This window comes from Protomyctophum bolini (assembly GCF_963924005.1).
Source record: "Protomyctophum bolini genome assembly, chromosome: 13".
Taxonomy (NCBI): domain Eukaryota; kingdom Metazoa; phylum Chordata; class Actinopteri; order Myctophiformes; family Myctophidae; genus Protomyctophum; species Protomyctophum bolini.
In genome coordinates, this window is record NC_137874.1 from 25254714 (window position 1) to 25282338 (window position 27625).

The 27625-nt window shown below is 40.7% G+C and overlaps 2 protein-coding genes across 2 annotated transcripts; both read left to right on the plus strand.

Annotated features, from left to right (window-relative positions):
• The first annotated feature begins 1294 nt into the window (after positions 1-1294).
• thap12a (THAP domain containing 12a) lies at positions 1295-6916 on the plus strand. The gene is made up of 5 exons (XM_080779488.1): positions 1295-1499; positions 2308-2428; positions 4087-4182; positions 4308-4347; positions 4781-6916. Exons 1-5 carry the CDS (start codon positions 1414-1416, stop codon positions 6631-6633), a joined length of 2196 nt encoding a protein of 731 aa, XP_080635614.1. The 5' UTR covers positions 1295-1413; the 3' UTR covers positions 6634-6916.
• A 1216-nt stretch (positions 6917-8132) lies between these two features.
• On the plus strand, positions 8133-26079 carry LOC308327196 (uncharacterized protein). Its single transcript, XM_080780423.1, has 11 exons — positions 8133-8503; positions 9761-9881; positions 11437-11541; positions 14705-14741; positions 14865-16678; positions 16796-16826; positions 17071-18839; positions 18954-19002; positions 20319-22120; positions 22254-22299; positions 23895-26079. The coding sequence occupies exons 1-11, from the start codon at positions 8391-8393 to the stop codon at positions 25409-25411; spliced, it is 7404 nt and encodes a 2467-aa protein (XP_080636549.1). The 5' UTR covers positions 8133-8390; the 3' UTR covers positions 25412-26079.
• The last annotated feature ends 1546 nt before the right edge of the window (positions 26080-27625 follow it).

Sequence of the window (27625 nt, forward strand, 5' to 3'; positions counted from 1 at the left end):
TAAAATGGCCACCAACGTAATCAAAAAGGTCAACCAAAGAACAAGATTCCCTCACTGGTCAACAAAAACACCTTGAAGACCCTAACAGGAGCCCTCGTACAAGGTTTCTTCAACTACGCTTGCACCTCCTGGTACCACAGCACCTAAGGCCCTTAAAACAAGGCTCCAGACTTCCCAAAACAAACTGGTCAGGCTACTACTTGGCCTCATGCACTCCCGAACCCACCTCACCCCTGCCCACTTTGACAGGCTGGAATGGCTTAGGGTTGACGACAGAGTACAGCACCTTGCAATTGGTCTGGTCCACAAGATTCGCTACACCACCAAGATACCCATGTACCTGTCTAAATACTTCCTTAATGTCAACGAAGTCCACACCCACAACACCAGAGAGAGTTCAACATGTGCAACCCAGATTCGGCACAAACAAGGGATTAAATTAATTTCGCTCCTATGCCACCAAAATGTGGAACACCCTACCAACAGTCATTAAGACATGCGAATCCCTTGACTCCTTCAAAACTGCTCTCAAAGGGCACCTACGGACGGATGCAATTCGAAACTGGCCCCCGTAAAAATCCCCCACCCACCCCTGTTTCCCCTCAATGTTTCTTTTCCCTTTTTACTTCCTATGATGATTTATTTTTGACACATCTCTAAATGTTTTGAAAATGGTGGGCCCTATTGTAAACAAGTGTAATGCTTTATGGTGTCGTCCACTCATTGTTAACAGTTTTTGTATTGAGTTGTACTTGAAATGTACTGTAATTCTACAAACTGTTAATACATAAATAAATCAATCAATCAATTTATGCCATTATTGATTATTATACATTTACAAATAATGTTAAGGGTTCTGCTACCCATTTCACATTATTTTACAATGCTTCCCTACCTTTACCAGATAGCTGGCTGCTACCGGTATTTAACTTTCATTGCAAGGGAGTGTACATCACATGTATTCTATGTATTATACAATTTATATAATACAAACAATTTAACAAAGAAACAAATCTGTCAACATCATTAACATACATGTCACAGACGCCAGAAATCAAGAGATGAACCTGTTGTGTTTATGTACTGTATTCAATGTTTAGTATTACTTTTATTATGAGTTCAGTTCAGTTGGCCAATTTTTGCCCGGGCTTGTTTCTGAATTAGAATCTCTGGTCAATTTTTGCCCGGGCTTGTTTCTGAATTAGAATAGCTTTGAATTAATTCCGAGGATCGCAATTCGCAAAGGATTGTGGGAACAGGAACCATGCAGCAGCAGCGCGCGCGTTCTCTGGACTGGAGACAGTTAGTTGCATGCTGCTTTGTTGTGTCTGGACTGTGGATGATATAGTTTAGTTACATTTAGCAGACAACAACGTTATGTCACTTCTTGCGCTTTGCATTGAGTCGTGAAAGATGCAGAACCACTGCGCGGTGCTTAATTGCACTAGTGGTAAATCCAGCGACCAGCCTCTCTTCAGGTTTCCAAAGGATGTTGAAAGGTAATTCTGCTACTACTAGCATAGCTAGTTTCTAAGTTAGCATGTGTTCCTACCAAATCCTCAAGTGTTGTTCGTTTTACTCTGAGTCAATTCGATTACCGGTACATTCATTTGTACAATCTCATAGTTACATTTGGATAAAGGAACACTGCGATTTTTACGGTGTACTGTAGCCTAGTCTGCTGTAGGCTACTTTGTGCACTGTGAATTAATCGTATCACAGAGAGTTCCTTTAGAAAAGCAGTGGTTTTCAAACTGTGGTCCCGGGACCCTCAGCCTCAGGGGTCCACAGCAAAATGTGTTTAGTGTCTCGCCAGAGCCAGACCCTTCACAACGCCGCCTACTAAACTACGCCCGAGGAGTCGATGTCCCACTTTAAACTGTATGAGCCTGTGTTGGACACAAATGGGTGATATGTATTTGAGAGTGAGACATGCATCCTCTGAGAATACTACTACAAGTTGTAGTAATACTACAAGACAAATGACATAGACGTTGTAGTCTACAACGTCTTGTATGAAGGGAAGGGGCGTTAATGGCTGAGAGTATGTCATATATTCTTGAGATAACGCTCAAATTCTGGAATTTCATATCCATAATCTCATCTAGAATGGGTTTCCTGTGGAAATTGATAGATGGGATATTAATATGTTGGGTGCTCTTATTCAATGTACTATTTAAAACAGGTTCGGACCAACTGCATGTTGTGTATTATGTTACATTATTTTGATCATTATTACCTGGAAATGAAGAAAATTCAGTATGGCATTAATCTCCTTCCATTTTTCATTTTATTTATCTTAATTAGATGCAGGAAGTGGGCTGAAAAATGCCATCGCAAGGATCTTGAGGACAAATCACCTGACAATTTGTACAGATACTACAGGCTTTGTGCAAAGCACTTTGAAACATCTTCAGTTGAGAATAATGTAAGTAATGCATTATAGAGCCAAACATTGTTTTTAAACTATAGTTTGCAGACTTTGCACATTAAAATGCGATGTGGTCAAATGGTTTACATCTGGGGTCTCCAAATAGTTTTGCACCATGGACCACTTCACTGTAGTCAATATTTCTGTGGACCTGTGTCTGTCAATGCCTTGTAAACTAATGCTTTTTCTGAATAGACAGGAGCTTTAAAGCTGTTAAAGCTGCACTAGGCATAGGCCTGAGCTGTGGCTCAGCGGTCCAGGCACCTTGGCCGGCAGCCCGAGCCTGGCATTGTGCCGCAGGCTTGACTCCTGTCGGGGCACAGGTCTCCACCAGGCCAGGTCAGGTTATTGTGGCCTCCTGGTGGGGCTATAATAGGCCTATGTGAATAGGGTGACATTTCTTCTTGCGCCTTTGATGGCAATTTGATGATTTGAGGAATTTTGTTCCAAAAATGTGTTTAGTTTAGCAAAAATCCACCTGTTGGTGGTGGTATGACAGGCCAATGTGAAAAGGGTGGGATTTATTCATCATTATAGTAGGAATTAGGATAGAATATGAAATATCGGACAGATCCGTATTGAGCACATGACTATAAAGCTACTGTGTAACGATGTGTGGGATTTTTGGACAGAATCTGGAGGAGTAATATAAAGAAATGTGTTTAACAAAAGTCTGCCTCTTGGTGGAACTATAAAAGGCATGTGAAAAATGCAGGGCAAAGGTTTTTCCTTGGCCTCTAGGGAATGATGGTCTGAAGTGAAGATTTCGTGTTACCATGGATAGATGTGGTCGAATGAGGAGCCCTCATTGAAATATGAAGACGAGTACATTAATCAATTGCTTAAAGGAAATGGATAAACACTGCAGTGTAGCCTACAGAATATTCTGTCTGTGCGTAAACATGGAGTGCACTCGCTCATTGTATACCACTTGTATACCAAAATCGGTTTTAATCGACCAAAACAATCTTCTTAGGTCAAATATTGATATTTTCAATGATATCAATGATATTTTTAATTGATTCCCAGCCCTAGTTAAAATGTTTTTAGCCGTCTGAATATAATTATATATATTTTTTTACATTTAACGCAAAGATAATTACCTAGCACAACTTTAAAATTAGCTTGAGGATGGCAAATTATTGTATGTAAAATGAAATGAATCATTTTTGTGCAGATTACCATTGTGGACCACAGGCGAATGGTCCGCAGATCACCAGCCAACACCAAGTCTGCATCACCAGCAGACTTGCAAGCCGTATTGTATTAGATTTCATTGGCTGAATGGAGATTAGTGATTAGGACATTCTAATTCTATTCTACAGGCAGGTTATCGCACATAATTGAGGCATACATGTAGGATTCTGATATGTCATCAAGGTTACAGAATATATTTCTATGATGAATTGAACTACCGGTATGCACAAAAATGAATTTCACACACCCTTTTACTAAAATGTGATGTGACAATAAAGATGATTCTGAATACACCAAGGGCTATGGGGCGCATTATGTCTGAATGTTGAAACAACTTAAACGTTTAGGAGCTGGAATACCTGCTGGACTTATTTGACGTTAAAGAAAGTAGGCTTATATAGGAATGTAATGTGATATTTTGGTGTCTTGTTGTGAGCTTAAGTGGTTTATGTTGTCAGGAGGATCCTCACAATATCATGCTGAAGGATGATGCCATACCAACCATCTTTGATGTGGCAAGTCAACCACAACAGCAGAAGCAGAGTGAAGAGACGGTAGGGAATAACAAGCATGTCATGCATGTCATGAAATATATATATTTTTTTGTACTTTTAATACATTTCGTGGTATAATACACACTACATGCATTTAAATGTTTTCTCTTTATTTTTTTTGCTAGACTGAAGATGAGACTGAGAATAAAGACAAAGTGAAGAAAAGTAAGAATTGAATTGAACCTGAATTGCAGTATATTCAAGCTAGTGTAAATTAATGTTAATACTACTACTAGTGTTATTACCAGTGCAGTGAATTTATTCACAACCCTGATATTTGACAGGTTGTAGGTTTTAGATCGATATTTTAAAAGAAATGCTTACATTCAAAGTATGGCTGGGTGAATATCACAATGTTTTTGACCAATACCTTGATACCTATTGTGACAATAACATTAGTTGTTTCCTTTATCAATTATAATTTTTCAAGAATGTTCAAAGTATAATGGGGCTTAAATGCTAATATTTGATATAATAATAATACATTGCCCAGCCCTAATGCAAATTAGTCATTGTTAATGCCCTAATATGAAATGCCTACACTTTCATTGTCAGATATTGAATTGACCAATTCCAATGATTTATTTTTTCCTCGTAGAAAACGCAAAGGCCAGAAAAGTGGCAAAGAAAGATGATGCTCAGACTACTGCAAAGAAAGATGATGCTCAGACTACTACTACAGAGGAGGAGGTCTATAAACAGAGTATCAGGTCTTTATTTGAAGCTCTTGTACTGTTGGGGGAGCAAAACATTCCTTTAAAGGGACCTGCTGAAAGATCTTCAGCACAGGAGAACCTTGTTTCAAATAACTTTCAGGCATTGCTAGAATACCGCATGAATACTGGGGATGAAGCCCTACAAAAGATGTCTAATTCAGACCCTTTAAACAAAGAATGCTGCCCCCCAATGCAGCTGAACCAATTGATCGAAGTGTGTGAGAAAAGCATTCGTGAAGGCATCTTGGAGGAAGTCAAGAAAAATGTATTTTTCTCATTGATAACCGATGATTTGGTTAAGATTTCTGGGGAATGGCACCTGCCTGTGTTTCTGCGTTACGTGGACCAAGGTAATTGCCAGCAGGAAAGGTTTGTTGGATTTTTGCCTTTTGAGGGAGATGGAGAGGCTCTTGTGGAGAGACTCTTGTCTGATCTCTCTGACAAATGGGGGTTGCTTATGGAACACTGCAGAGGTCAGGCTCATTCCTACTCTGGCAGACATTTTGGCAAAATTAAAGCGTTTGCCACCAAATTGACAGAAAAATTCCCAATGGCAGTACTTGTACCAAGATCCACTTGTTCGTTGAATACCTCGTTTGCCAGTGGCATGGCTTCACCAGCAGTCCAGCTTGTCTTGTCGACTTTTAAGAAAATAGAGTCATTTTTCAGTCACTCCCCTTCCCTACAATTAGAGTTGGAGCATGCCATTGCAATTTTCTACCAGGACAAGGCAGAGAAAGCTAATGAACTTAAAGAGATCTGTCGCACTAGCTGGACTACAAGGCATGATGCCTTTGAAGTGGCAGTCGACATTATAGAGTCTATACTACTCTGTGTGGATAGTGTGCATGATAACGAAGACATGAGATGGAGTGACCAAGTCACACATGACGCTTTGGAGATCTCCAAGGCGCTAGCTGATTTTGAGTTTGTCATGGCTTTGACTGTGCTTAAGAATATTATGTCACTTACACAGGCGTTTGGGAAAAATTTGCAAAGCAAAGCTACAGATGTATATTTGGCAGCAAACAGTTTGCAAGCTGTACTGCTGTCATTGGCCGAAGTGTCTGACAACATTGATGTGTATCATGAATTCTGGTATGATGAAGCCATTAACCTAGCAACTGCAATGGAGATCACTGTCAAGGTTCCGAGGTCAGTCTTGAGAAAGCATCGGCCACAAACAGTTTCTGTTATCCAACCACAGAGTTACTACAAAGAATACCTTTCCATTGCTGTGGTGAACCATGTTGTTGCAGAATTAAAAGAACTCTTCTGCGAGAATCACCTAAAGGCTCTGAGATGTCTTTTGCTCATCCCTGCTGTTGTGGGCCAGAAAAAGTCTTTAAATTCAGAGGGTGAAACTGATATAAAAATGTATGAAAATGACATCCCTAATGCAGCCACACTCTCTGCCGAGCTGCACTGCTGGTGGGTTAAATGGGTGCACAAAGGCAAGGAGGACAACGGGCCTTCCACTCTTAGTGAAACACTGCAACTGTCTGACATTAAGTTCTTCCCCAACATGCTTGCAGTCCTTAGGGTGGTTGGCACCCTACCAATTTTGAATCTTGAAAGCAGCTACGATGTTGCCTACAGGCGCTTCAAGCTATATGTGGAGAACACTCAAGAAATCGACAGATCAAAGGGTCTTTCTCTTTTGAATGTAAACTGTGATGCTAGACATGACCTGGACTCCATGGTTGAGGCTTACATGAAAACATTCCCCAAGTAGGAGAATGTGTAGTTGGCCTTATCACTTGTTCCTTGAAATCATAGGTCAGACAGTGTTTTACAGTTTCTACAGCGTTGTTGATAGATATATCTAAACAATCATCATCAATCATTTTTGTGTGCAGCTCTCACTTTTATCATTGTCTTTAGTTATGTTGTTCACCTTTTGATTTCACAGTTGTAAAAGTGTCTGATTCGTTTTAATTGTGCTTTTGTGGTAAAAAAAAATTTATCTGTTTTTTTTTGTTTTTTAAGAGACACCAAACTGGAGTTTAAAATGTGAATCATTAAAAAATACACGTTTAATTATTTTTTTGGTTTGAACCTTGTCATATTTGAAGTGATCTTAGAACACAAGAATCTTGAGACCAGATTCTACAAATGCCTTCTAAATCATGACAGTTTTCTGAAAAACCTGTTTCTATATTGTTCTCAAACTATTTCATGTCAAGGACCACAATAATTATCTAATTGCCCGCCAACCCTATCTAAAAATATGATGTTCTTGTTCCAGGGACCTCCCAGTAGCAAAGATGAGTTAAAAATGTTCGCTGTGAAAGAATATATATTTTTGCACAAGCTTGTAGCGTGGCACTTGGTGCCACACTATGAGCTTCTATATCTGCCATTTTTTAAATGGCTAAAGTTTAAAATTAATGGTTAAAGTGGAATAAAAGCTTAGGTGACACAGATGCGTTCCAGCTCTTTATGGTTATTAAGCATACTAGTGGAATTTGACCTGCTCCAGCCTCCTAGCCACATATTGATATTAGCATTTAGAGACTATAATGGCAAGCTGGAATTCAACTGAGGGCATAACATGCTGTGCTAGTACACATCAGACAAGTATAAAAAACATAAATGGAAAACATAGTTTTATTTTTTCAAGATGAACTGGTGTCGGGGTGAAATGCAACACATACTGACTAATTGTTTTTAAAAGCAGAGATGGGTAAGAAATTGTGATTCCTGGGTTCAGGTTGCACACATTAAACTCCATATGGTTAATTTAACTGGGAGTATATTTAAAGGGATATTTAACTTTCAAATAAAATAATCATTACACAGGTACAAAATATGCAACTGTTCAATTTTACAGTAAAATAATACTAGTACACATGTTGGTGAGGGAGTGTATGATATTGGTAAGTGACCCCCATCTGACAGATTTTGTGCTTTGAGATTTTTTTGATTTTGTACAGAATCCGAGTGGAGAACGTGAAACCTTATGATTTGAATAGAATAGTCATGCTTATACATTTTGCTCCCCCACAAGGACCCGTGTGTGTGTGTGTGTGAGAGAGAGAGAGAGAGAGAGAGAGAGAGAGACTAGAACTATGCTGTATAATTTTAGACCATTTCCAGAAAATGTGAGGAATAAACTATCTTTGGCTGTGAGCTGAGCAGCAGGAAGGAAGCAGATCTACAAGCGTGGTCAACGTTTGCCTCACTCTGCCCTCTGCTGGCCAAGTAATTCCCTGCACTTAGTTCCTGGTTTATGTCGTTGCACGCTTTTCTGGCACATCACGCAGCATCAACTTTTGAAAGAAAGGAAATGAGTTGATTTCTCAGCTCATATGGTTGAATTTCGACGAGTTTAGAAAAGTCCACCTGTCGATTCCAGTGTTATTCATCTCTGTTGCATGAGGCATCATGCTGTGCTAGTACACAGTAGATAGACACAGGTTTGCATTAGGCTAGCAAGCTTGCAGCCGCCAGTTAGCGTGCTAGCTACTAGCTAGCCAGCTAGCTAGGTACATGCAGTCCAAAATGACTGACTGCTGTGCCGCAACGAACTGTGGATTTCACAGAGAGGACTCATCATCGGACAACGCGACTCCTCTTTTCAGCTTCCCCGTAGACCCAGAAAGGTGAGAGTTTGCGTGGATGGTGTAGTTTATAAATGAGCCTGTACAGGGTGTGCACAGAACATCCACCATTAGCAGGAGCCTAGCAGGCAGCACGCTAGCTACTAGTGACAACTCTTGAAAATGGCGCAGACTATTCCTGAAAGAAAAGTCCCTGTGAAAATCACTCTGTTCTTTTCACCGTTTGCTCTATGCGCATTAATAATTATTGGCCAAATGGTATCTTTGTATATACAACCAAAGACGCTTCAAATAAAGCACACACAAAACTTTTAGTTATGTAATTAACATCGCCATCAATGCGTGTGACACCCACCCACTGTGGTTCAATGTTGTTTTAGTCCATTGACTGATAACCTGGGGCCCTACGGAAAATAATTTCCCAACCACCAGCTATAATCTTGCTATCTTCATCTAGGCCATGTTACGTTCACTTTAATCTGCGCAGGCCATTTGTGGATTGTAGAACTTGAAACTGTCTGTACTTTACCAGGAAAAGGTAGTCTACTACTACTAGTCTTATGATGGTTTAGTTTTGAATGAAGGTTACAATAAAAGTTCCTCTCCGGGAATTGCAGTATGGCGCCCCCTACTGATCTGTCACTTCATTTGTGCTCATTTTGTGACAGAATCGATTTGCAGGGCTATTCACTTAAAAATATTGATTTATATATTGAATAAATAACTCATAGTAAACATCGCTTATAAGCATTGGAAATTATAGTGCTGAAACTGAACTCCTATTGCTCAAACGTCACTCAGACCTATATTTCTGGAAGGAGTGAATTTCACATAAAGTTGCCATATATTTTATTTCAAATTATTTTCAGGTATCGTATGGTTTAATGGTCTGACTTATCTGATTAACTAATAATACATATATGTTGTGATCATCCTCGTTTTATTTTTTATTTAATTATTTTTGACTGAATAGTTATATAAGTACCTTTCTTCACTGCACCGACACCTGCAATTTTATGTGGGTGAAATTAATTAGCAAAACATCACAAGCAGTAAAAGTCCTCCCTGAGTGCATGAAGCTATGTCAAATTAATCCGTACTGTGAAACTTTGTTTTACCCATTGAACCCTAAACCCTTTACCCTACAAAATACTACAAAAATTGCAGGGATAATAAAACATGCCTTATTCTGTGTGAAATGTAGTGTAATGCAATTACATATATATATTTTATTTCTTTGTAACATTACTGCTTCTTGTCATGATATAATGTATCATTTCTTAACCTTTCATTTCACAGATGTAAACAATGGCTGAACAACTGTCATCGCCAGGACTTGGCATCAAAACCTCCAGAACAGTTGCACGAGCTCTACAGACTTTGTGCAAAACACTTTGAGCCCTCATTGATCTCCCATCAGGTAAGCTTTAGCTGATTGACCTCAGGGAAGAGCAAATGGTTCAGCAGAGTAGGGTTATTAGGGATTTTATTTTTTCCGGCTAAAAAAACGAATGTTGCAGCCTAAATGTTTAAAAATGAGAGCCTTTATTTAAAATAAACGTGTTTACTTGACAATTCTTAGTCATGTCATAATAATAATTTGTCGGCAGGCAGTGTGGACAGCTGTAGTTTTCACTTTCGCTGTAGGCTCTTAGAGATTGGTAATTTTATCAATTGAAAATGAGGATGCTGAAACATTGGATTAGCTTACTTTGTGGATGTGCAAGGCTTGTGAAGTGAGTAATCATACAGTAACTCAAACAGAAATGATAGGCTTCCATTTTTTCCCTAATCATTCTAGCTATTATATTATCGATCATTAGTTTAAGTGTGCTCACTGTGCTGTAGGCACGCTGTGTTTATTGTTTTATTAACATTATACATAAATACGCCATATTATAAAATACAAATAAACTTGTTCCCATGCCCTAAGCACCCTGCAGTGCAGTCATTATCTTTATAATTTCTCAAATGTGCATGATGCTTATGTGTTGTTGAAAAATACATTGCATGTGTTCATGTGTTGTTGAAAAAGACACTGTAGCGCCATAGTAGCCTAGCCGTCTGTCTGTGACTTTGTGTCGGCTCTGTGCATTCAGTCACTTTGAGTGGCATGCACAGCTTTGTGTATGTGTCTGTCCGTATGAGCACGGAATGTGCTCAGCTGATTGACTGAGCATGGAATATGATTTATAATGATAAGAGCGCCACTCATTTAACACCCCCCAAATGACTGACTGATCTCACGACTTCTTTCGCCTGCAAGTCTGTAGTAATCTGTAGTAGTCTCTAGTCTGTTTAGGAGACACTGGAGTGAAGTCATCAATCATATTAAAATATTGCCGCTACCAAACGGCATTGATTGCAGAGCTTTAACTTTGAAAATTGACAAACAAAATGCACCCACAGTGTGATGGGTTATTTAAATTGTCTGAAGTAAGTACATCTAAAGCCAACCACAGCAAGCACTCCTGGCTTTGCAAATAATTTGACTGATAAGCTAATCTTGCTTCAGACAAAGCAGTGGCAATATTAGCTGTAAAAAAACACTAAAGTGATGAAACATCTAAATGTCCCCTCTTCCACAAGTTCCACTGTTATTTTGTAGTCCCTCCTGTGTGATCTGTTTTACCATGATAGTTTCTACTCTACAGCAGCTACAGAGGCCAGGGGTAGATCAGTTTTACTTCCTGGTGGTGCAGCTACAGAGGCCAGGGGTAGATCAGTTTTACTTCCTGGTGGTTACAGCTGATCAAACGAGCAGCTCAATATGTTTTCACGTAAATACATTTATGCACAGGCTACCTAGCTAATAGCTATCGGTACATTTATTACAAAAATAAATGGACCCATATAAACTTGGCTCATATAAACCCATATTTTACCCAATATGATGTGGCAGAGGTGTGTTTGTAGGCAAAAGCTCAAACCAAATAAACATACTACATCATAAACTCTTACTATTTGTGTTTCAGAGTGCTTCCAGTTGTGTCTTGAAGGAAGATGCCATTCCAACAATATTTGACTTCACACCACCTTCAAACAATCCATCAACTTGCAACAGGAAACGAGCACATCCTGTAAGTGTTTCATTTCATGTTATCATATTGTTAATTGTTTTTGTAACAAAATAAATGGCTTTCCTCACTAAATTTGACTATTGGGGTTTTATCCAATACAGTCCAATATATGTGGGTAAGACATCTTGTGCCTTGAGAACTCATATTCAACACAAAAACTAATAAATAAAATGGAAAAGATAACTGCTCCTCTAAGCCAGTGGTTCTCAAAGTGGGGTCTTTGAGGGGGTTCCCAGGTGTCCCCATCCAACCGATTGATAGTAGTCAATAGGTGCCGTGTATGTGCGCATTCATGTTCGTACACGTACACGTACACGTACACGTACACGTACACGTACACGTACACGTACACGTGCATGTGCATGTGCATGTGAACTTAAAAAAAGAAAAAACAAAAGTTAGTTTTATGCGTTTATTTCGGCCTATTCGCGGCCGCCTCCCCGCCACAGGAGCTCAGGGGGGTAGATTGCTCTTGCCTGAACTGAAGTATATCACTGTATGATGACGCAAGAGGTGCACGTCAGTGCATTGTTGTTGGCTGCGTTTTGCCGTGCATGATTTATTGTTAACGAGCTGTGCCCCTCGGCCAATGTGTAACAGGCCAATGTGAAAAGGGTGGGATATATTCCTCAGCCTAATAGGAAAGTCTGTGAAAGATTTCATGTAAATTGCATGCTGTGTTCATGATTTGAGGCTTTTTGTTCAAAACGGGCCAATGCTGCAAACTTTGAAAGCCAATGTTAGCCAATTAAGATTTAATATGAAATATCGGACAGATCCGTCTTGAACATGACTATAGAGATACTGTGTTACGATTTGCGGCATTTTTGGACAGAATCTGAAGGAGTAATATAAATTACTATCAATCGTTGGCATCCAGGGAGTTTCATCGTTGGCATCCAGGGAGTGTGCGTGCAAAATTTGGCACCGACCGGGTTAATGCACTACGCCTCGGAACGCTACAATAGTAATGTGGCCAAGACAAGTCAACTGTGTACAGTTCCAAGTTAGTCTCGTGTCTCGAGGCACAAGGGCAGCAAGTGCAGTGTCAATTTAGTTAGCAGCTATAACATGAATTTTAACTGTTTTTAATATTTAATATCATATTGTCTATGTCCCTCAAACTTACTTCTAATGTTTTGAGCCTCAATCACTTCACCACTCAGATATAACCATTCCATGGCATTTCTTTTTTGCTTCTGAAGCTGTTTTAGCTGCAGTACAATGTCCTGAGGTGGTGGGGGTGCTGATATGCAACTTATTTAATAGTTGAGTCATTATAATACTAATGCTAGATAAACACAGGCTTGTTTCCATTACATGCCACCTTGGAAAATCAACAATGTAACGTCGCAACATTGTAAAGAAAGTTGAAATGCAAATTTGGAACTGAAGACTGAAGAGAGGGAGGAATTATACAAAATTACAAAAATATGACCAAATCAGTTGAGCTGTTCCTGAGAGCAATTTCCATAAAAGCCCCTATATGATGAGAAATCCTAATTCAGAATTGCATATTTGTTGGGATAGAAAATACACAGGAGCTAAAAGAAACCACCAAAGAAATTGGAAAAGTTTAATTTTATGTTATAGCTCATACATAGAAACATTTACTTTACCAAAGAAGCATCCTCCTGAGTCCTAACAAAGCCTGTCTGTCGTAGTTTCCTCCCTTGCCTCCTCCCATATTTCATTAATTCATTACAATTTCCAGTATACTATAGCGTCGCTAAAAAAAGACAGTTTGTTGTGGTTTTGGTGGGTGTTCCCTTAATTTAACACACACGCGTGGGCACGGCCACCCCCTGGCCCTGGTGGCAGTTTCTGAAGCTGTTCTCCCACACACAGCACAGGGCAGGCACGTAGGAAAAAATGGACAAATTATCACATATGTCCCTATCTGACCATATTAAGGTATGATGAACATGCATAGCAGGCAAAGTCTTTAGTCTTTTTTATTTAATATTGAGAATATGGGAGCAGCTCCTGCTGCTTCATTGATTTGACCCAGATTTGTGCAAACAGACTGTGATGTATTAATTAGTTTGGTAGCACAGCTGTGTAAAATTCTAATATAAAGATTTTAAAGGCGCAGTGAAATGAAAAATAAGTTTTTCACACTTTTAGACCATATCCGTGGTCATCATATGAGCATACCTAACAATGGATGCCAAAACAATGGGAAAATTCTCATTTCTGTGTGTTTTTATATCCATAAAAACGATTGTATTATTTATTTATTAAAACGAAAACGTGCTGCGTGATGACGTGTAGAGATACACATCGATAAAAGCCAATAAAAATGAAGCTCACATGTTTAATTCCCCATGTCTGCGCATCCATGCAACACAGCTGCTTCTGATTACAGATTTCTCCGTTTTTATTTCCATTCAAGATAACATTCAGACAGTGTATTACTCGGTTTCAACTTAATCATCACGCTAAAATATGTTTCTGAAAACATTATAGGGTAGAAATAAGCCACATAACAGTAAACTGGTTGTGCTGGGCGACCGTCTGATTTATAAACAAACAACACCACGCTGTTGCGCATAGCATTAGCCACCGTCCCTAGCTACCGTCCCATCGCCTGAAGGGATGCGACACTCTGATTGGTTCAGAAACTTCAGACCGGTGGAAACACCATTTTCATGTTGTTCACCATTTCCGTTTCACTGCGCCTTTAAAAGGCTGTCATATAGCCTACTCTGAATATATTCTTTCAAATGAGGTTTGGCCTTATAGATCAAAAATACATACATACATTCAACTATTTGAATAAAGGTTGTACACATAAATTAACCGGGGAGGAGGAATATCACCACTCAGTAGCCTACACTGAGCGACACGCAGCCGCTCTATACATCTCCGTACAAGGGTGTATTACCGGATTTGCCTGCAGAGCAGAACATCGGCTACTGCCATCGGTGAAAGTCAAGTTTTTTACAGATGCACCGATGGCAGTTAACAAGGCAAACATCGGCCCCTACCGATTGTCGGCCGATGCATCGGTGCACCCCTAGTAATGATGTAGTTCCTCATGCAACTAATGTTTTTATTTAATTTATTTACTCTGCATTGCTTGGACTAATTTGACCAAAAGTAGTGAGCTCTGTGTACTACCTCAATACCTTTTGAATGTCCATTTCTTTTGTTTTCTCAGACGCAAGAGGAACCTTCTGCTGTGAAGAAAACTAAAGGTACGTTTGTTTCATCTTCAGACCAAAAGATGAGGATAAATGCCTTGCCTGTTCTGAACATTTCTTTGCATCGTATAGTTGTGACTACTGTTAATATTTATAATATTTTGTTTTTCCAATCAGAAAGTGAATTAACCCCCGCTGGGACTGAGGAAGCAAATGAAGTATCTGGAGAGAACAGTGTGAATTATGAATCACAACAAGATGGCCAGGTGTCCGACAATGTAGCCACCACCAACGCAAAAGAGATCCTAATAGTCTATTTCAAAGAAATCCTTGCGCTCACTGGATTCAGCATTAATGGTGCAAATACCAGTGCGGATGAGCAAATGGGAAGTGCACGAGGTCGGCAGACTCTCAATCCCATCTGTGTGGAGAAAATTGACCAGAAGGAAATCCTTCAGTTCAGTGAGGACCTCATGCGGGAAGAGATACAGAGCAGCCTACGTCAAGCACGATTCTTCTCCATTTTGCTCCAAGATGTAACCATCATAGAGGGCAAGCAGCAAATCCCAGTTTTCGTTAGGTCTGTCACAGTAACGGGGTTCCCTCAAAAACACCTTGTTGGTTTCTTGCCTTGTGATGAAGATGCTGAGGGTCTGTTTTATATTCTCATCTCAGAGTTGAGAAATAGGTGGGGTCTGCGAATGGAGCACTGTCGAGGACTCACCTATCTGGTTACAGGCAGCATGTGTCAGAAGATGCGAGACCTGACCTGCAAGATTCTTCAGGAGTTTCCCCAAGTAGTGCTGGCACCCAGTGACCCGTATGCCTTCAACATTTGGATTATCCGCTGCATGCCTGTCTCTTCAATTCAGAAAGTTGCAGATACTGTTGAGGAGGTGGCTGCGCTACTCAGGAGAACGCCAGAGCTCTGCAAGAGATTGGATGGAAAGATCCAGATGACATATGGGCATATTAAAGGTGAAGCAGACAGAATCAAGGAGGCCAGCCATGGTAGGTGGGAGTACGGCACGGATGCTTTTCAGACCATGTTGGAGATTCTTGAACCATTCCTGAACTGCATCAATGAGATGATCTCAAAGGTGGACGAAGACACTGCTGAACAGATGGCACGGCTGAAGCCCATTCTGAAGAATTTCAATTTCATCATTACCCTTGTTGTTCTGAAGAACACTCTCTGTTGTGTGAGCATTCTAAATTCAAGTCTCAAGGGAGTCATAAGCATCAGCAGCACCTTGCAGTACACAATTTCCAATGCCCTAAAGCTGGTAAACAAATATCAGCAGGAGATTTCAATACTCCACAGGAAGTGGTTCTCAGATGCAGTTGGCCGAGCAAGGAAGCTGGGAGTTGAGGTCACTAAGCCAGAGATCTTATTGGAGACAAACGAAGAAACTAAGGATGAAACCCCCATGGAGGACTTGTACAAAGAAACGCTGAGCAGGCCCATCCTGCAGTACCTTGTAGCAGAGGTAAAGAGAGTGTTCAGCACTGAAATGGGGAGAATTCTTCGATGGCTCTCACTGGTGCCTTCTTACATGGCCGATCACAATTTCAGTATTCGACGGGATAAAGTGGCAGATGCAAATTTGAACAACCTCGCCAGGCCTGACACATTCTATGAAGAGCTTGGCTGTTGGGAAGTGAAGTGGAGGCATGCCAGCAAACGCAGGATTTTGCCGACCACTGTCTTTGCTACACTGAAAATTCCAGACATAGGGTTTTACCCAAATGTGCAGAGTCTGCTGAGAGTGCTGGGCACTGTTCCATGTGTGAATGCAGAGGCAGACGTGTATGGGCAGTACAACATGGTGCTGGAGCGATGTCATTCCTACCTAACAGGCACGCCGGAGGACCAGAGGCGGTGTAGCATGGCATATGTCTTTGTAAACCAAGACGTGCACTTCAGTGTTGAGCAAATGGTGGAATCCTATGTGCAAAAGCATCCTGATATATTGCAGTTGCTGCAAATGGTAAGTAAAATGCAGTATTAGTCAATTGCTTGTCATAGTTTGCACGGTTTTGGTTTCATGAACATGAGATATCCTTTAAAGAAAATATTTTAATTGTTTAATTGTGTTTATTTTTAGGGCGATGGCAAAGAAGAAAAACTTCCTGAAGGTGAGATTTATGCATAGCTGTCATTAATTCCAATTGTATTTTTCCACAGTCAAACTTAATTTAATTTCAATACAATTAACATTCTTTTATAAAAACTGAACATTATGTTCCGTCATTAAAGTATAAGTAAGCCCATGGCAGCCATTTAAGTTACCCAAAACACCATAATCTGTCTTTTAACACACAATTGTTTATTTCTAATTTGTAATCTTGCCTGATAAACATTCTCACATCTTCATTACAGCACTCGCCTTAGAAAGTGATGGAACCAATACTGAGCGGGACAATGAAGAAGAAGTGCAAATCATGACCCTGGAAATGGAGAGTGAAAAACTTGTAGAGATGAAGTGTGCAGAGACTGATAGAGAAGCTCTCAAATCCGCATTGCAGATTGCAGTAAGTGCTGCAAGTAGCCACCACAGCAGGAAAGCTGGTGAAGTTTCTGCCGAACAAGAGTATGTGTCCAAGTCTGAGATGAAAGAGGTTCTCACTGTTTGCGAGGGCGCAGTCAGGGAAGGAATAATCATGGAAGTGGGGAATTCATTCTTCTCCTTGTTCATTGACCGTGTTGTGAAGTTTGGGGAAAAAGATTATCTCCCCCTATTTCTTAGGTTTGTTGATAGTTTTGATGTCATGAGATTAGAGCTGATGGGATTCCTTGACTCTGATCTTGACTGTGAAGTCATGCAGTCGTGCCTGTTAGAAATAGTTACACAAGAGTGGCGTCTCGATTTCAATTACTGTAGAGGCCAAGCCTACTTGGGCTCTGGCGATATGTCTTATAAGCTAAAAGCTTTTGCCTGCAAAATCCAGGAGACATACCCCCTTGCTATATGCACCCACTGCTCTTGCTATTCCTTCAACACATGGTGGTCAAAATCCATCCCCGTGCCGGCAATTAAAAGGGCTCTGGATACTTTTGAGGAGGTCTTGACGTTTTTTGGTGATAGTGCCCTTCTTGAAAAACAGTTGGACCATGTCATTGCTTTTGGTCTCAGAGAGAGCTTCGAGAAAGTCCAAGAACTGCAAGGGAAGTTCTGCAGTCATTGGCAGGAAAAGCATGATTCTTACGAGGTGTTTGTGCAGATGCTAGAGCCCTTGGTTGAATGTCTAGAGAAAATCAAGAACAATCCACAAAGATGGAAAGCTTTCGTGTCTGATCATGCTCACACACTTTTGCGCAAGATAATGGATTTTGATTTCATCATTGCCATGGTTATCTTGAAGAACAGTTCCTCGTTCACCCGAGAGTTGAGTGCAGCCCTCCAGAAAGACCATTTCAGTGCTGCCTCCCAACTTTGCCAAATCAGTGGTGTTGTGGCCACACTGAACCGAGTGAAAACGAATATGAAGGTGTTTCACCAGAACTGGTTTGATGAAGCTTGTGCTATGGCACAGAGTTTAAGAGTGCAGATTGATGTACCTGAAAACTCCTCTTTGCAAATGGATAACATGATGAAGCCAGTCGGTTATTACAAGGATGCATTGAGTGTGCCTCTTATGGATAACCTGATCAATGCAGTGAAGGATCAATTTTCAGATGACCACAAGGAAGCTCTGAACTTCCTTTCCTTGGTTCCGTGCTCTGTAACTGTAAGTTACATGTTTGAGAGCTTGAAGTCAAAGCCTCCTCTCTACAGCAGTGATCTTCCTGATCCTGATAACTTTTCCACTGAGCTGTGCTGCTGGAGAGTGACATGGAAGACCAAAGTTGCATCTGTAACCATCCCAGATACGATATTTCATACACTGCGTCTGCCACTCATGCAGTTCTTTGGGAACATCAATACTCTACTGAGGATCATGTCCGTTTTACCCAGTACAGCCCTCGAGGATTGTGGGACAGTAATGCGGCACAAGATGTTCCAAGAGTACTTGAGGAATACCAGCCCCAAAGACAGGACCCCATGCCTGGCTATGCTGCAGGTGAGCACTGACTTCAACAGAGACCTTGACCGGATGGTGAGTCGGTGCCTGAAGATCACCCCTCAAGCCTTGGAGGGCATCTGCTTGGTAAATATTGTTCATTTAGCTTTGCCTTACATATTGCACTGAATTAAGTTTGTCTTTTAATCACATTGATTGATTTGATGGTTTATTATTATCTCTCTGATTATGTATTTTCAGGACAAGGAATCGAAAGGTCTCATGAAGAACGCTGAGAACAATATGGAAGGTATTGTTGTGATCAATTTACACTATTATTACTGAATGTAATGATTTTCACTTACGGTAACCCATTAAAACGGGAAAGCATCCGTGTCATTTTAGATTTTAACTATTCAAAAATAGCAGATATACTTCGTGCCAAGCTATGAGCTTGTAGATCGTGTCATTTTGAATAAAAAAACCCATATATATATATATATATATATATATATATATATATATATTTGGGATGCACCGAAAGGGAAATTCTTGGCCGAATTGATGTCATGGCCGTACCTTAAAGCTATCTGATTTATGGCAAAATAAATGGTTATGGCAAAACTTTACTTAAATAATAATCACTATTATGGGTCCATAAAACATTTATTCAGCTCTTTTTAATGCATTAATTGCATATACTATTCGGTGATACATTTTCTGCCTATTGGGGCCGAAACCGAATTGGCCGAAAATGCATTTTTAGCCATTTTCTGACGAATATTTTCTCCGGCCGAATATTTGGTGCATCATTCGTCATTCTTTAATTTCATTTGTTAGACAGCCTACATACGGATCTGATGTGCACGCGCCAGCTTATAACTTTTTTTCTTCTCAAAATTAGCCAAAATCCAGTGTTTGGAAGGTTATTATCCACGGATCAAAACAACCCCATTGAGGTTCCTGGGGGGATGCACTTCCTGGTTGCAGACTAGGAAAAATAAAGAGGAAGGTACACGGAGGTGTGGCCCAGTCTCCTGCGGGAGGTTTGCACATGCTCAGTGTAAACGGGAACTGCGATGGAGTGTTCCAGCAGAGGTGCTAGATAGAAAGCTCATAACTTGAGATGTAAATAATAAGATCCAGAACAGTTGAGAATTAAACAGCAGTCACCCTTCCCTTTTCAAATGTTTTATATCATCCACAGCACTTGAATGAACAGTTTCCATGTTCCTTTGTCATTTCACAAAAATAAAAGTTACAATCAAAGCGAGCATCAAAAAAACATGGAAAATCCACAAAAAAATCGCAGTTCCTGTTTACACTGCACATGTGCAAACCTCCCGCAGGAGACCGGGCCACACCTCCGTGCACCTTCCTCTTTATTTTTCCTAGGTTGCAGAGGATCTCTTCTACTGTGGTATTTCGCCCATTTGACTGGCACTGGTCTCACGCTCCCGCCTAATGTAACGGGATGTATTGTGTTTTGAGATGCGAGTGTATATATCATTTTGGGGGTCCATTACGTGAAAAAGTTTTACTGCGTCGAGTGTAGTTCAGTTTGTCTTAAGAGGCTACATTGACCAATTCTGGTGTCTTGATGTGTTCTTCTGGATTTTCTTTTAGTTGATCACGTCAAAGAAGAGGCAGAGGAACTCATGATTCAGCAATGTACTGCCAGAAAAGAGGCAGAGGACGTTAACCCACCAGATGAGAACAGCCATAGAGGAGATAATCGCCCAAGTTTGGAGACCGTTTTCAAACTAGCTGCATCACTGGGGAAGAAGAATAGCAGTCTGTCTGAAATCTCTAAAGAGGACCAAGAAACGTTCATCCAGGAGGAGCTCGGTAACTGTCAGTGGTTTGGATATGATGGAAAATCCACCCCTGCCGTAGCTGAGGAAGAAATGATGAAAATGCTCATAAAAGCAATCAGAGATGTCATACTCCAGGAAATCCAGGAGTCACCCTTCTTCTCTCTTATTACAGACAAGTCTGTTACAGTTGCCGACAAAACCTTTCTACCTGCATTTGTAAGGTATGTGGGTGATTCAGCTCCGAAAGTGGAGCTCATTGGTTTCTTACCATTTGATGAAACCTGTGAAAGTGATGGGCAAGCAAAGAGTCTCGCCAAAATTCTCATCGAAGACTGGGGCTTGCCAATGTCCCAGTGTCGTGGCCAAGCATTCATGTACTTGGGCTCCGGCTGCCAAAGTCTGAAGAAAATGTCTTTGAATTTCCTTCGGCAGTATCCTCTGTCTGTCATCACACCTAGTGAGTCCTGTGGCCTTGCCTCTTGGCTGGTTGGAAATGTGCCTTGTCCTTCTGTAACAAAGATGCTAGATATTGTGGAGGATTTGCTACTGTTCTTTGACCACTCTGCAGATTTGGAGGAGCAGTTGGCACAGGCTGTTGATGGGCTCTTGAATACACCCAGGGAAGCCCTGGAGGAGATTCCAGAAACTTGCTGTTCGAGGTGGAAGAAGAGGGAGGATTTCTTTGATATCCTTGTTGACACACTGGAGGGAATCCTGAGCTGCTTGGAATCTGTCAGCTCCAGTGCCACAGGCGCAAAGTCTTTGCATGCACAAGTTCTCTCTACCGCTCTGAGAAGTGTGGACTTCATAGTCACACTTGTGATCTTGAAGAATGCTTGTGGCCCTCTCCGTAACTGCAGCACTGTCTTCCGTTGTGGCAACCCTGCTGACATCATCTGTGAGGTGGAGAAAATCCCTGCTATCATGGAGACGTTTAACAAAATGCTGGAGAACATCGGTACTGTGCATGCCCCTTGGTTTGAGCAGGCTTATCAACTTGCTACTAAAGTGGCTCCTGAACAAGTGTGCTTCCCAGAGGAAGCCAACGCCTATGAGTCCCCTGAGATATACTACAGAGAGAACCTGAGTGTTCCTCTGCTCAGAAGTCTCATCGAAGAAATGAATTACAGCTTCTCAGACAGCCACTTGAAAGCGCTATCTGTCCTGTCTTTGCTGCCATCATGTAATCCCCAGGCCATCCTCCCAGAGTCCACACACAAGCCATTTAGTCTTTACCTGACAGATCTCCCTGACCCTGACACCGTGGAGCAGGAAATCAATGACTGGGCCACTGTCTGGAGGGAGAAGTACCAGGATGTTGCGCCTCCCACATCCATCGCTGAAACGATACTCCACCCTGAGTCACAGAGCCACCCCACCATTACCTTGCTGCTCAGACTGGTGGCCGTGTTGCCTAGTGTCAGCATAGAGTGTGACTTGATGAAGACAACACTGAATTCAATCAGGGAACTTTTAGAGAGCACTGTTAGTAAGGGAAGCAAAACGGATTGTGTGATGCTCCTCACTCATCAGCCGACTCTGCAGGGACTAGAAGAGATCATTGAGAAGTGCATGGAACTTCATCCAGAGAGCAGCCAGTGTCTTTCTCAGGTAAGTTCACAGTAGCAATTGTATATAAAACGTTTTTGTCAGAATTGTATATTTTATGTCGTAAATTAATTAATGGCGTTGTTTTTACACAGTATTTCATAGTCAATGAAAATGGTTTATTTTATGTTTTTAGGTGAAGGAAACCTTTCGAGGACTGATTCTGAAACAACTGGGCAATGGTAAGTGAAAATGTTATGATGAACACTAGGCTACAATGTACTTTACATGCACCAAAAATACAAGATCCACAAGGTGTGAGCTTGTAGATTACCTATTTTTGGCAAAGAGATTTGGTGTAGAAGGAAAAGAGATGGTACAGTCAACACAGACCCAGTTTATTACATATAGAAGGTTTAAGTAATGTGTAGACTAAACTTAACAGTGTAAGAATGGTGTGTAAAGTTAAAGCTACATTAACTTAAAGGCCTGAACATAATGAGTTTTGTTGGAAGGATTCTTTGACACATGACACCAACCAATATGTGCACATGTCCATTTTAGTTCAGAACCATGGTCTGTATCCATTCATTATCATCTAGGCTATCATCTACATATTCACTTTAATAATAATATCTCAAACCTATATAGCGCTTTTCTGAGTACCCAAAGACGCTTTACATGGGGGGTCTTTACAGAGAACAACACAAATAAAAACAACTTTAATAGAAAAAATCACACCTGTGTGAACCAAGTGGCGCAACTCCCCTCTCTCTCTCTCTCTCTCTCTCTCTCTCTCTCTCTCTCTCTGCTCCGTTAGATTAGTTTTATTATGGATCGCGCATGCGCGCTGCCGTCCACCTCCCATTATACAGGCAGACTAAAAGCTGAATAACTCCTAATCTACGGAGCTTTCCATGGTTTGGTCAATTAGCGCGATTTTCGGAGGTTTTTGCTGATAATCCGGTGGTCTAGATGGAAACATTGGTGCTTTCTCAGAGCAAGGATGGCTATATTTTAGCTCGCTAGCATTGACGCTATTTAGCAACAACATCCACACACGGGTGCGTGCGCACACCAGTGGTGCACGCGCACATGCACGGCACTACACACACGGGTGCGGGTGCGTGCGCACACCAGTGGTGCACGCGCACGCATGCGCACACCACTCGTGCTCATTTGACGTACGTACACAGGTACACGGACAAAGCTGGATGTAGAAGTGGTTGCACCACTTAAAAATAAAGAATCACTAGAAGCTAAAAATCATTAAGACAGTGAAAAGGGTTAGCTAGGGAAGGCAATGTTGAAGAGGTGGGTCTTGAGGGCGGTTTTGAAGGTTTGGAGGGTCGTAGGTATGGTTAATCCAGAGTAATATAGTAAGAGTGGTGACACTAGCGTTGATTCCCATTGTAACAATGGAAGTGCTCATTCTATCTCAATGGGATAGTTCCAGCCATAGGAGCAATGTTTGGAACTATAGCCCATAGGCACCCACTTTGTGTCCATATCATTCCATGTCCATGTCATTCGGTACCTAATTTTGATACCTACAGCCTAATTTGTAATCCGTGTATGACGGTATTGTGTGACAAAAATGACTTGCATGCTATCAACTAGGGGTGTAACGATATAGTAACTGAATCGAAAAATCGATTTTAATTTCAAGAATCGAAGTATATCGAAATGTAAACGACAACATATCGTATCATTTTACTTTGTATTGTTTTGCAATGCAAATAATCTGTATTGAGTTTTGGTATCGTTTTGCAATATTTGTTGAACGATACTCAGACAAGATTTAACACATGTTCACTTTAATTAAAAAACGAATTAGGACCAGCTGTGGTTGAACCGATGGAGAGTGAGACGCATGCTTCCGGTGTAGCAGAGCTGTCCACTGATGACGTGATTGCTGTGATAATAGAAGATACTCAGGAACCAAGAACAACCATGTCTTTCTATGAACCACACCAGCGTGAAGAAATCCTCAAGGAGCTCTCGGACTCTCAATTCTTCACTATAATAAGTGAGCAGGCTGTTGAGGTGGGTAGTGTGCCATATGTCCCCCTGTGCGTCAGGTATTTAAACAAAGAGGACATCCAGTGTGAGGAGACATTGGCTTTCATCCCATTCAATGAAGACCCACTTCTCCTTGCACATGCTATTGAGACAACACTGTCAGAAAAATGGGGCCTCACCATGGAAAATTGTAGAGGACAGGCCTTGTTGAGTGTTGGTGAAATAGGAGCTCAGATGAGGGCTGTATGTTCAGCAATAGCGAAGAAATACCCCCAGGCTATCCAAACCTTTAGTTCTGCCTTGTCCCTTAATGTATGGCTGGCCAGGTCGTCCCCTGCAGAAGAAGCAGCCAGTGGTGAGGTTTTGATGGAGAACATGTTGCTCTGGCTCACAGAGGACCCACAGCGCCAGAACAAACTGGAAGACATGATCATTCATGTGTTCCAGCTTGATGAGGGAAAGGGTACCGAGCTGAGGGACAAACTCATCAAAAACTGGGATAAAAGCCACGACATGCATGAAGTCATGGTAGAGCTTTTAGAGGCAGTGATGCTCTGCCTGAATGAGCTTAAGCGGGAAGGGAGTGGCCCAGACAGGCGGCAGGCATCACAGTTCTTTGATGCGGTCAGGAACTTTGAGTTTATCTTCTCAGCAGTGGTGCTGAAGAACGTTCTGAGCAGAACCAAGAAGCTAAGTCAGTCCCTTCTAGGCAAGCCCCTAGATATTCTGCTTGCAGTAAACACCTTGCCCGGTCTGAAAGCATCCCTCAGTCAATTGAAAAGTGATCTTGACTCCCAACACAAGGCATGGTTCAAGGAAGCTGTGCAGCTGGCTTCTAAACTCCAGGTTCCAATGTTGCACTCGGTGCTTTTAGAGCCCCTAAGTGAGTTTTACAAAGAATCAATGAGCAAGAAGGTTGTAGAGCACTCCATTTCAGAAGTCACTGACCTTTTCACAGAGCAGTTAGTGGATACCTTGAAGTGTTTGGAGATTGTGCCTTTTGCAATGTCCAAAGTTGAAACCAGCGTTGTTGATGGTATTGTGTTCCGCCAGTACAAAGAGGATTTGCCAGACAAAACCTCCCTCCAAACTGAGATGAAGTCCTGGAAGGAGAAATGGCTAGATCCCTTGGCAGGCTATCTGCCCACTACTGTGCTTGACACTCTGAAGACCTCGCAGATAAGGAGTTTTAGTAACATTGAGACTCTCCTCAGACTTCTAATCATTATGCCCTTCTTAAGGAAGGAGAGCAACTTCAGGCAGGGGAAAAGAAGCTTGCAGGCATTTCTACAGCAGGAGGAGAGATCCCTAAACCAACTACATCCTCTCTGATAGATGAAGGTCTTCCATCAAAGTTAAACACAAAGCTTTTCAGAGAAGCACCATGCTTCTGACCCATTGTATCGTCAGCCCTGATTTACTGTAGGTCCCAGGTTTTGAGCTCGCCCGATATTTCTCTGTACATTATTGAGCTTAATTGTTTGAGAATTCATGTATTTTTTTTCTTGCAAGCAAAGACTTTTCTTTTTCTGTAGTTTGAACAATTATTGTACTGCCCAATGGGACCAATGTCTTGCCAAAAAGCAATGCTCAACTGAGGGTTATCAATGCTTGTGTGCCTTTATGCAAAACTAAAAATCCACCCCATCTATCACAGTACAGTTGGAAATTTAAATCGTGTTTGAAAATGGCACTGTCCCATCAGGCATTTGAAATTAGTTTGTTTTTAGCATTACCAAAAATCATGCGTTTGACTTTTAAATAAATCACTCTCATTGATTCATTGCAAATATGAAATTGCACCACTATCTTTATTTTCTTTTTTTTCCCTTCTTTTTTTACAAATAGGTTAGTTCCATCATATATCTTCTGATGATATCAGACGATTCTGTCTCTTTATAGGAATGATTTGCTGTAAACGTATCTTGAAAAGAATGTTTCCTCGAAAGGAAAACCTTCATATATATTTGTCAAAAAAGTAATAAAAATCTCCAAAAGGATTAATAGTTTTCATCTTTGTTTTCAATACATTGCATGTCAAGTTTTTATTTACCTGCTGATGCAGTACTGTGAGATAACACAAGATGGCACAGTGAGCCAATGAAACTGGAGAAATCTCATCTGTACTATCCAGAGCTACACAAGGTTTTATCATTAAGCAATTTAATTGCATATCTTGTTGATCTTCTGAACCACGTTTGTCAAAAGTAGACTTTTCAAATATCAAACCCATCTTTCACCTTTATTATTTTTTCAAGAATTGGTCAAAATAATTAGTTACTTAATTTGATCTTTCTAGGTAGTAGCACATTGACTGACATTGCACAAATTAAATCTTGCTGTTATAAAAGCCATACAATTAACCAGGACTCAAATACTTATGGGAAGTTACCTAGTTTTAAGTTACTTAGGGCTTTGAAGTGTTCTAAACACTTGCTCTGCATTATAAGGAATGGTGATTTAGATTTAATATGATTGATTTCTTAATCAGGGAAGTCCACCATCTTCGTCGTTTATGGGAAGGGAAACAGAAATTGCACAGGAAGGCTCAATACTACACTGTCTGGAAGTGATCAAAGTCAGGTGAAGTACTCGATCAACACGTCTGTATATGTGCCACATTTTGTGTAGCTCATGCACATCTAAATGTTCAGACTTATGCCATTCCTGTTATTGAAATCTGGCTAATGTTTAGTTTCTTCTGAGAAACAGTTATGCATATTTGCTGTAAAACATTCCAGTCAATAATTTGCCAGAAATTCTATTGACCTTCATGGTCATTTACACATCGTAGAGTCATTTTCACTAAGGAAAGCTGTTGCTTTGTATAAATTCCAGGTTTACTTATGTTCTGTATTAATGGGAAATTGGGAATTAATTTAATTGTAGATTTAACTGGAAACAAAGTTGAGAAGGACTGTTTTGAACATCGAGTACATAAAGTTATAGGCCTACTACATTTTCATCAAATCCTTTACATATTGTTGCAGGGCCTGTTTACAAAATGAATTTGAGCACCACAGTGACCATAACTAATGAATACTAGCTTTATACTAGTGCCTGATATTGTTCTTTGTTGCTCAGTTTAAACATACGTAGCTTGTGGACTTTGTGCATCTGTTTGAATTTATTGAATTTTTTTGTAGTCAGTATAATTTGAAATCACGCTGCTGCAAGTTCTTTTGTGTTTATCTTAAAAGCATTTGGTAACGTCGCATGACTGATAAATGTGCTACTCATTGCTAATGTTTGTGAATATCCATGAACAAATAATTTGGTCTTCACACTACCATAATTATGTCATGTCATAGATAAGAATCATCGCCCCAAGAGGTCTCATGAAAAACTTTCATTTCTGGCACCCCACCCCAAGTATATTTTTTACATTTGTTTGAGTGTTGATGTGAGGCATTCATATCTTAAACACTGATAACCTTAAGTAAGTCAATGTACTTAAGAGGCATGTATTCTTCCTGTGAGTTGTAAGAGCAGATCCCTCCCCGACAAAGGCGTGATTGTTGCTGTTCAGTCAGTGTGAAAGGTGCA

What these genes read in the sequence shown, in the direction of transcription:
- thap12a (XM_080779488.1), top strand. Translation starts at nt 1,414, where the DNA reads ATGCAGAACCACTGCGCGGTGCTTAATTGCACTAGTGGTAAATCCAGC. An exon ending in CATCTTCAGTTGAGAATAAT is followed by an intron (nt 2,429 to 4,086) that starts GTAAGTAATGCA and finishes TTATGTTGTCAG; the next exon opens with GAGGATCCTCACAATATCAT. An exon ending in TAAAGACAAAGTGAAGAAAA is followed by an intron (nt 4,348 to 4,780) that starts GTAAGAATTGAA and finishes TTTTCCTCGTAG; the next exon opens with AAAACGCAAAGGCCAGAAAA.
- LOC308327196 (XM_080780423.1), top strand. Translation starts at nt 8,391, where the DNA reads ATGCAGTCCAAAATGACTGACTGCTGTGCCGCAACGAACTGTGGATTT. An exon ending in CCTCATTGATCTCCCATCAG is followed by an intron (nt 9,882 to 11,436) that starts GTAAGCTTTAGC and finishes TTTGTGTTTCAG; the next exon opens with AGTGCTTCCAGTTGTGTCTT. An exon ending in ACAGGAAACGAGCACATCCT is followed by an intron (nt 11,542 to 14,704) that starts GTAAGTGTTTCA and finishes TTGTTTTCTCAG; the next exon opens with ACGCAAGAGGAACCTTCTGC.